The sequence below is a fragment of the Cheilinus undulatus genome, linkage group 7, assembly GCF_018320785.1.
Source record: "Cheilinus undulatus linkage group 7, ASM1832078v1, whole genome shotgun sequence".
Lineage (NCBI taxonomy): Eukaryota > Metazoa > Chordata > Actinopteri > Labriformes > Labridae > Cheilinus > Cheilinus undulatus.
In genome coordinates this window covers 31,097,950-31,108,559 of record NC_054871.1, presented here as the reverse complement: position 1 = coordinate 31,108,559, position 10,610 = coordinate 31,097,950, and the positions used below count along the sequence as shown (strand labels likewise).

At 39.3% G+C, this 10,610-nt stretch overlaps 1 protein-coding gene across 1 annotated transcript; it reads left to right on the top strand.

Moving 5' to 3' along the window:
- The first annotated feature begins 3,233 nt into the window (after nucleotides 1–3,233).
- dio1 (iodothyronine deiodinase 1) lies at nucleotides 3,234–7,530 on the top strand. The gene is made up of 4 exons (XM_041792370.1): nucleotides 3,234–3,642; nucleotides 3,728–3,871; nucleotides 4,516–4,715; nucleotides 5,042–7,530. Exons 1-4 carry the CDS (start codon nucleotides 3,306–3,308, stop codon nucleotides 5,105–5,107), a joined length of 747 nt encoding a protein of 248 aa, XP_041648304.1. The 5' UTR covers nucleotides 3,234–3,305; the 3' UTR covers nucleotides 5,108–7,530.
- The last annotated feature ends 3,080 nt before the right edge of the window (nucleotides 7,531–10,610 follow it).

Genomic DNA, 10,610 nt, shown 5'->3' with positions numbered 1-10,610 from the left:
TCCATTGCTTTGACAATAAAAATGATGTTTTCCATACCAATGAAGCCAACTGAGTTGAAGTGAATTGACCTGAATGTATTCTTCTGCTGCATTACCTGTTAAGGAATATCTATCTATCTATCTATCTATCTATCTATCTATGATGATTCACTAAAAATATCACCTTGACATCTTTGGAGTAGACAACTACATGCAAATCTCCTTCTTTTGTTTAAAAGTCTGTTCTTTGTGAATTCAAACACAAAGCACAACCTAAAGCCTGTGTATGCAAAGCTGACTCTTATCCACAGTTGAACACCATCTTGGTACATTACAGAATAGACTATTGTGTACCGCCATCTAGTGGCCCCTGTGTTGAACTGTATTTTTTTTCTTTCAACTAGTGTCAGCTGACACCGTTAGAAACACAACACTTGCAAGCTATTAGCATGTAAATAAAGGCAAATTGCGCAAACAATATAAAAGAGGGGGGTTAATGTGTGTTTTGTAACAAATCCGGCTGGGTGTGTCAGGATTCTGCACTCCTCGCTCACGAGCTTCAGAAATACGGAAATGCCAGACTGGAAAAACTGGCCCCTATGCTGCGTTTACGTCCTATGGGGAATTTTATAACCAAAATCATCATGGTGGACAAGTATAACTCAGTAGGAACAGTTTTCAAAACGTCATTTACCAATATTTAAATAAGTAATTTATGATTATTTTATGAAGTAACGCTACACAAAACATTTTATTTGTGCTAATTTACCTTTCTCTGCTTCTCTGCTGGTGGCCATGGTGAAACTGATGTCCAGGACCTAAAGTGAAAATAAGCTCACATGTATATTTCACAGCACCCACAGTTATTTGGGAATGGTGTTAAACTGGTAAGTACAAAAATGCGTCAGAAAGTAAGGCAGAGCACGAGGTAAAGGTTGTGGTTGGTATGGTGACATTTGACCCAAGTAACTTAGCAGCATACCACAGTCTCTCTGAAACATATTCTCACAGGAGGTGATAGATTAAATTGGTGTAGCTTGTCCATGTTTGACTTACATTGTGCAATGGCGTTAAGGTGACGACTGAAGATGCCACATTTGTTTTCCCAAATTTGTAGCTAACAACGGTTAGCTGACACATTTGCGTGTTAGCTTGCTTTGAAAACGGCTGCATGGTGGTGCATTTGAAGATTTCTGGTTCCTCTCTATCACGAGGTTAGGTTTCAAGGCCGCGAAAAACTTATAAATAAATGTCATATTTATGAAAACTTTTTTTCATAAAGTCTTTCTGCTTATAGATGGTATAGCTGCAGCCAGCAGCATTTTGCCTCCAGCTACGTTTTTAATTTAACACAATTAAGTCAGTATTTAAGTATTATTGCTGTCGTAAGATATACTGCTTTTCCGTTTATCTTTAACAGTAAAAGGTTCCTATGCCAAACAGTTTTCTGGAATTAGAGGAGCCTTTAATTATGATATAATACACATTAAATTTATTATTTTTAAGAAGTGGATTTTATGTCACTGTGTCCTCAAAAGAGTGGAAGATGTTAGGTCTAACTAATGTTGCTTCCAACAAGTTTTTAGTGTTAAAATTATGCAGGGATCCCATAGGATCTGTGTTAGTGCTTCACTGACTTACAGTGGCTGTAAAAAGTAATAATGCCCCTGGGATGTGTAATTGATTTTATAAATCAATCATTGTCTACATTTGGCTTTTAAACCAAAAATACAAAAAAAAAAAAAAAAATCTCTGTAATTTCAAAGTGAAAATACATTTCTACAAAGTAATGACAATGAAATAAAGATATGCATTGTAAAACAAGTGACTGCATGAAGATTCACCGACTTCAAGTCAGTATTTAGTATGCATCTTTGGCTGCATTCACATATGCAAGACTGTGCAGATACACAACTGCTCAGGATCTGTCTGGTTGCACAAGGACGTGTGCGTGAACAGCCCTTTTCAAGTCCAGCCATAAATTCTGTATATGATTGAGGCCTGGGCTTTGACTCGGCCACTCCAGTACATTCTCCTTGTTGTCTTTAAACCATTTTGGTGTAGCTTCCCCTGAATTCTTCTGGTCATTGTTACGCTGGAAAATAAGCCATAGTTCTCCTGCAGACAAGATTGTCCCCCAGGATTTTCTTATATTTTGCCGCATTCATTTAACCCTTTACCCTAACAAACCTTCTGTGGCTACCTGTTGGGGAGCATCCCCACAGCATGATGCTGCTCCCACCATGCGTCACAGTGGGGATGGTGTTTGTGGTGATGTGTTTGGTGTCCCCCAAACATAGCTTCTTGTCTGGTGACCAAAAAAAGCACAATTTTGGTCTCATCAGACCAAACAACTTTCTTCCACTTGGCCATGGAGTGTACAACATGCCTATTGGCGAAGTCTAGTTGAGATTTAATGAGTTTTCTTCAGCAGTACTTTTCTTTTTGCCACCCTCCCATAAAGCATTGACTGGTGAAGAACACAGGCAACAGTTGTTATATGCAGTCGCTCACATCTCAGCTGCTGAAGATCGTAAAGTCTTCAGAGTAGTCAAAGGTGTCTTCTATCTCTAGTTTCCTTCTTACACAGTCACTCAGTTTGCAATGACGACCTGATTTAGGTAAATTTACAGATGCCATATTCCTCCCATTTCTTGATGATGAATTCACCTGAACTTAAGGGGATATTCAGTGCCTTGGTTTTTTTTGTGTCTATCCCATGACTTATACTTTCAAATAAGCTTTTCTTAGTTGCTCGGAGTGTTCTTTTGTCTTCATGGTGTAATGGTAGCCAGTGATATTGATTAACCAGTGACCGGACCTTCCAGACACAGGTGTCTTTATACTCCAACCACTTGAGGCACCTTCACTGAACTCAGGTGATTCCCATTTAACTAATTGTGAGACTACTAGCACCAATTGGCTGGACCTCTGTTGAATTAGGCCATTTGCTTTAAAGGGGTGAATATTTATGCAGTCACTTCTTTTACATTGTATTTTTTATATTGGCATTACTTTGTGGAAATCTGTTTTCACTTTGCCATTAACGAGTTATTTGTTTATTTATAAATGTTTTGGTCAAAACAGCCTAACTATATTGACCATGACTGATTTATAAATCAATAAAGGGGTAAAACATCCAAGGGGTGGGTACTTTATATCGGCACTGTATTTTCTACGTAGAGTCTAGGAATTCCGACTTGAGACCGAAGCCGTGAAGGCATCTGTTATCGAACTTTAGCCGAGTGGGCGTTAACCGTTAACTTACATGTTCAACGCTCAGATGATAACTTAACAAGAAGCGCTGCCACCGTCAAGAAGCAAACATGCTTCTTCAGAAACTGTTTACATATTTGTCGACAGCATGGCTGTTTTGCTTCTTGATAGGAACAAATGTGGTCATCAAGATCGTGAGTTTCATCTCGCCGAGCCTCGCAAAGAAGATAATCCTCAAAATGGGTGAGAAGACCACGATGACCCAGAACCCCAACTTTAAGTATGAAGACTGGGGTCTGACCTTCTGCACATTAGAGTTCATTAAAACAGCCTCTTACCACATGTGGATGTCGCTCGGACAAGACGCGTTTGAGGGAGGAAAAGCTCCGGACTCACCTGTAGTCACCATGGAGGGAGAGAAGACGAGTATCCTCAAGTTCTTGAAAGGTGCGTTATCACTACAGAGATGACCGGTGTGCTGGAGTTATATCTGTCTGCTATTCAGCTTTACATGTTATTTTTTTCTCTTCAGGCAACAGACCACTGGTGCTGAGCTTCGGGAGTTGCACCTGACCCCCGTTTATCTTCAAACTTGAGGAGTTCAAGCAACTCGTCAAGGATTTCAGCGATGTAGCTGACTTTCTTGTGATTTACATCGCAGAGGCCCATTCAACAGGTAGGTTATAGATGCTATCATGCCAGGAGAATCCATCAAAGGATTGCCTTTATAAAACCTGGCAAGGGTCAAGCAACAAAGCAACACCTTTTGAGTTTCAGTAATTATACACTCTTTGAAAATACAAACTACAAGTTCATTTTTATAGAATAAGCTGACTTTATATCCTGGTCATGGTATTGTACCCATTTTTCTTGTACAACAGCTGAGGACTGGGGGTGTGGGTGGGAAAGAGTGGGCGAGCTGTCTGTATTTGTGGTGTATGTATGTTATGTAATACCTTTTTTTTGCCTCTGACTGCTTTATTTAAATGCCTGTCTGAATGGCTCCTTAAAATATGGTACTATATCTCGAGGGACTTTCCTTGTAGCACAATTGGATTTTCTCGCATTATAATCTATTTTGCGCCCTGTAGTAGATGGCTATGCATCATTTTTAAGTTCACCTTTTAATATGAAGACATCACTACAGTCTTCCTCTTAACATATGCTCTCATGTCCAGCCTCATGTTTGAACTAACAAAAGTGCTCTTACATCTGATTAACTTATATTACAGCCATAAATAAGGATATATTTATCTGTACTTTGATAAAGTGCTGTGTCATGTCTTTCCAGTAAAATTACATTCTTTATCACTTTCTCAGATGGTTGGGCCTTTAAAAACAACTATGACATCAACCAGCACCAGAACCTGGAGGAGAGGCTGTCTGCAGCTCAGATCCTGGTTAAGAAGGAGCCTCTGTGTCCCGTGGTTGTGGATGAAATGGATGACACCGCTGCCATAAAGTATGGCGCTCTGCCTGAGAGGCTTTACATATTACAGGCAGGGAAAGTTGTCTACAAGGTGAGACTTTGTACCTGTGTCACCAAGTCCTGTTTTGATTTAAGGTTATGTGAACCAGATTGCGCCTCGCACGCAATTGCGTGCTCAGACGTGGCACCAGCATTGTTTTTGTTGCTACACTATCTCATCTGATGCTAACTGAAGGGGGAGGGGGGGGGGGGTAGTCAAAGAACCAGTCACAGTACTTGAATTCTTGGCACCAAGCCAGTCTCATGCTATCGCTGCCATAAATATAGACTGGCACATACAGAGGCATGTCTCTGATGTCCTGTGTTGGCTTTTTCTTAATCAAGATGGATTATAATGCCTCTCTTTGTGATTTCTAGGGTGTTGTGGGGCCTTGGGGCTACAATCCAATGGAAGTGCGTTCATTCCTGGAGAAGATGAAGTAAGAATTCAAGACCAGCCATGTTTTCTTTCCAGCCAGCCGTTTTTATATGTAGGGGTCTCTGAGTTCAGGAGAAGCAACCTTCAAACAACATTTATCACCGATATAACAAAATACCATACTGTTTTTTTGTTTTTTCAAAGACTTTAATCAATACACCATCACATCTGCACAGTTTTCTCACCTCTCCATCATGTCTTACATCAGTGAGTAGAAGTATTGTTGAAACTTGCACTAACGTTCACACTCTCCTGTGCACTGAAAATGTCTCCACTGACAATCTCTGAGCTGGGACTTGGCACGCTGTGTTTCTCAGTGACGGCTTCAGTTTAAACCGTTGGCTTCTGCAGCCTGATGACGTGAAACACAGAGACAGTCCAGTGAAGAGGTTGTCTTTGAGGTATCACAAAATGTACAGGAGCGGGAACCTATAGTTTCTACAGTTTGAAGAAAACAGATTAAGCTTATCATTCTCATCGTAAACTGTATAAATCACTTTAGAGTTCAGATGTCTATAAATGCTCCTAAATGATTTTTCAGAAGGTTACTTTTTCATGAAGATGACAGTGCAAACCTCTGGTAACTGTCATCTGATGTGTTTTTTTAAGTAAAAGGTTTTCTCTTAATTATGCTGGAGCATTTATGATTGTCAGATCTACTAAACATCTTTCTGAACAGTATTTGCATGTTTACACATGACAATAAAATTCCGATTTCTACAATAATGAAAAATAGCCTGAGGTCTCTTTAATCCCGTGCTTGATTTACATGCAGCATAAACAGATCAGCAATCATATTAGACCACCTGTGACACCAATACAGCATCCATATCAAAGATTTTACTTTTCTGAAGATTATTGCATGTTTCGTTTTTCCTGGCATGGTCAGAAAGTTGGTAATTGTGTGTTATAGCGACCACCGAGGATATAGTGGGTAATAATGTACGTTCAAATAGGTTTTCCTTATATTTCGACCTCTCCAGTAGATACATTAGGGGATTAAAATGTCAGGAACATCTTCATACTAAAAACATCACAACCCACTATGGCTTCAATAATGGATGTAAAGTAAATTTTAAATACATTAAACCACAGTAGGGATTATATGAAGAAGTGTATTACAGGCAAATTTAATCATATTAGTGGTAAAACAATCAGAGAACAGGCTTTTGAAAAAGGGATGTATTAATATATATATATAATATATTTAAAGTTTGTGCACACCTCAGTGGATGGTGTGTATGTGTAAACGTGTGTGCACATGGGTACATCACTTCAGGCAGATGGGTTCAGGAGGAGGAGAGACAAAGGGTAGATTTCCATTTATCAGGTGATCTCAGATGCTGACAGAGGTGGAAAGGTACCAGATTATTGTTCTCAAGCAAAGGTACAGTTATGGTGGTTAAAATTTACTTAAGTAGAAGTAAAAGCCTATGAATCTACTCAAGTAGAAGTAAGAAGTAATTTATTTAACACATTGGTGCAGGGGTTAGCGCTGTTGCCTCACAGCAAGATGGTCGCTGGTTCGCTTCCGGGTCAGGGCCCTTTGGTGCAGAGTTTGCATGTTCTTCTCATGGGTTCTCTCCGGCTTCCTCCCAACACCAAAGACATGCTCATCAGGTTAATTGATGACTCTAAATTGGCCGTAGGTGTGAATGTTAACGTGCCTGGTTGTCTGTCTCTATGTGTCAGCGTGATTGACCTGTGATTTACTGGCGACCAGTCCAGGGTGTACCCCGCGTCTCGCCCAACCAGTCCATGACAGCACCCCCACGACCCTAAATGGGGTAAGGGGTATAGAAAATGGACGGATGTCTTGCTTTCAGCTTCACTCCTGCAATGCTGGGTAATGATCCTATTCTACCTCCTTGAGATAGGTTTTTCTGCCTCTACCACTTTAAGTTTAGAAGTGCAGTTAGATGGTGCAGAGGTTAGCCCTGCTGCCTCACAGCAAGAAGGTTACTGGTTCATTCTGTCAGGCCTTCCAGTGCAGAGTATTCCTGCTTCTGTCCTGCATGTCATTCCCCACTCTCTCTCCTTATTCCGATCTTCATCCCCTGCCCTATTTAAACTGAAGGCATAGCCCTAAAATCAATCTTTAAAAAAATAGATTGCATAGTGTTCATAATGTTATGGCTGATATCTTACAGCCCATAGTGTGCTGCTGTATGTTGATGTTTTTTGTTTTATGTTACCAAGCTTTTATTTATTTTCCCTCTGCAGAACTAAAATGTAGAAGTTGTTAGAAAAGTCACTGTTTTCAGTCAGATGAGGAGCACCTCTGTGAGCTGTATGGAAGTAATTATCTGCTTCATGTCTGCACTTGCTGTGACTCATGCTAACTCTCCCTTTTCCATTACAATAAATTGTTCTTCTTTGTCTAAATTAAGAACAAGGTTGCAGGGCTTCATTCTTGACATAAACAGTATTTTTTTTTTACATTCAAGGGACTCTAACTGTTATTTGCTGTCTGGTCTGGAAGTGATAAATGGTAAACATACTGTATCAGGGTCATGCCAGTTCAACCAGTCCAAACATACATACATGTGTGTTTTGGATAGTGGCATTAAGGCCCTACCTCTGGTTAATATTAAACTGTTTAATCTTTGAACATTGATTTTGGCCTCAAGTGTCTTTAAGATAACATGAAATGTTTTGCTTCTGTGTAGCTGACATTCCTCTCTAAAGTTACATAACTTTAAATCAAATGGAGTGTTTAGCATTTTTTCCTTCTTTTTTTTTTAGAATGAAAGTTCTTTGTGAACGGGCATAATAGGGCTTGTATCTTTTTCAAAGTTTAAAAACTACTACACAATAAATACTTTTTCCATTAGACAATGACAGCTTTAAGCAATATTTTTATAATACTTTATTCCTGCACACATTGCTTAATTAACAATCTGCTCAAGCATTTGGTGCATTTGAGTATATCCTAAAAATGACAATATTCCATGCAATAAAAAGCTAGAGAAGGCCTCTGCTTGATTCATATAACAGTGGATATAACAGGAAGTATCTTAATACTTTAAGATCAGTAGCACTCTCTGGCAAGCCAAACAAAACCTTCAAACTAAAGGATCATAACTCCCAGTAACAAAGCTATTTCTAGGATTTGGTAGTAGTGAACAAGCCCAACTTCTAGGATTTGGTAATAAACAATGGCGTGTTTGTGTGGCTGCGGCTTTCATAACATTAGCTGTGTGGCTCTGAAGTTGGAGAGCAGGTTTGGCTCCTGCCCAGCCAGGCCACATCCTGTGGAGAGCAGCCAGCAGCCACTCAGCCTCGTTTCCTATTGTTAGACAGGAACCAGAACACTGTCAGATCTTCCCCCAAACCACGGACCTTTGTTCATGTTCACATCTGAATCTTAAAGTAAAACCCAGGCACACTTGTGTAATATGTTCCCTTGCCTTTTTTAAGGAGTGTGAATGAGTTCAGAGGTCTTTGCAGAGCAAGGAAAGGTTCATTCATCACCACCAGAGGGCAACATGCAGCCTTTTTTCACTCCAAGAAGAGAAGACTTGAAACGCTTAAGGTAGTTTTTTTCATTGAATCCCACACTTAAGAGTGATCTGTATCACCAAATTTGTACCATCTTCACACATGGAACTGAAATTTTCTGGATAGTTTCAGGGTAACCTACCCAGAAATTTTCTGACTTGGCTGTTCACACTTGTCCCCCAGTGCAAAAAGTTTTCCTCCCTGTCAGTCAATGGAGGGGTTAAATACCCCCAAATAAAATAAAGTGGATAGCAGGAAAATTATAGGGTGGTCAGTAAATAAATGTATCTCTTTGTGCTCACGCATGCAGCACCCAGGTAAACGCAGGAAATTTTCAAGAGTGTACAAGTATGAATAGGTTTTCAGTTTCTAAATTGTACATTATTTTATTTAATACAATAACCTCAGACTCCCCATGAGCTCAGCTAGTTAAGCAACTGGTTGGCAAGTCCCACATCTGGAGAAAGAACTATATAATACAATGACCTTAGCAACCTTAAACCCAGCACACTCAAAACAATTTTTGAATCTTTACCAATTTTGAAAATGTGAGACCTCACACATGACAACAAATAATGACAGATTTGTTCATATAGTGTGTGTGGTGTGCAATAAGGATTGGCGATTAATCAAAAAGTAGATTAAATCACAATTTGGGCTTCTACATTTTTCAAACTGCAGAAGGTGCAATATTTCTTTGACCTGAAATGTGTCAAAATACCCGTATACCTTTCTTTGGCAGCTGAGATATTATCAAATGTCAATATTTCAAGAAGTTTGCAAAAATCCCCATTTCATTATTTTAGTATGTTTTTAATATCAAAAATGAGAATGGCATAAAAATGATCATTCCCTTCAATACAGCAATTCATATCGTATTTGCAATATGACTCCAAATAATTGTAATTTCATATTTTTTTTCAAAATCTTTTAGCCCTGGTTAAATTTATGTAGTGTGTTTGTGGTTTTAATATAGAAAGATTTATTGCTTGCATTTGTTGATGAATACATATGATGAGGAACTTCAAAAAAAATAATCTCATTAATTAGCAATCACAATAATTGGGTTAAAAAAACACAGTTAGATTATTTCTAAATCATTCAACCCTAATGTGCAATGAGATGAACTACAACCAGTCTCCCCTCTCTGAATTTTAAAGCGGTGTTTGATCGTGCAAGACTTAAAGTAAGCTGATGTGACTAGCTTTTGGCTACCTGCTGTATCAGGACTGCAGTAGCACTTCTGGTCTCACTCCTCTCTTTGTCAGTTTAGTCATGGTGTGTTTACAGGACATGTTCTATAAACACTTGTTTTTGCAACAGATCAAAAGGTTGGTCCTCTACTTCTGACGTCCTTCAACTTTATGCTTCACGATTGCCATCACTGCCATGACTGTGATTGTTGTGCTTCCTCCTTGGGTCAGATGCTTCAACTTGTGTTATATTTACAAATCTCAACTTTGAGCGGCTCCGATTGTCTTCCAAACAGATCCGCGAGTAAAAATCCCTCATAAAATACCACAGGAAAATCTGTCAAGATAATCTTTAGAACCACTGTGCAATGCATTCTGGGTAGTGATGCCATCTGGCTGCATTGTTCTTCTGATGGAGTTTCAACCTGAAACTGTTTTTTTTATTTTAAACCAAGTAAAGTTCTAGCAAGAGGAAGTAACTGTAATGCAGATCGAGGTGAAGTCATTTCAAAAGATGTGAAAAGTGAAATGTAGCCTAGTGGCACCACTACCCAGAATGCATTGCACAAAAATGGTAAACTACATGTGACACTTTGCCATGAAAAAAATTGGATGCATTAAATGACGTTGTCAGACACTACATCCCAGCAGCGATAATGTAGGCTTGTTTGCTTATGTGGGTCACATGAAGATGTCCCTCATAACTAGCTAATGATTTCTCATAGAAGCTCTACCAAAACGTGGACCCCATGACCCGAGATTTATTTGGTGAGCCATTGGAGTTTCCTGGTTGGGATTAATCTGTGTACACAAC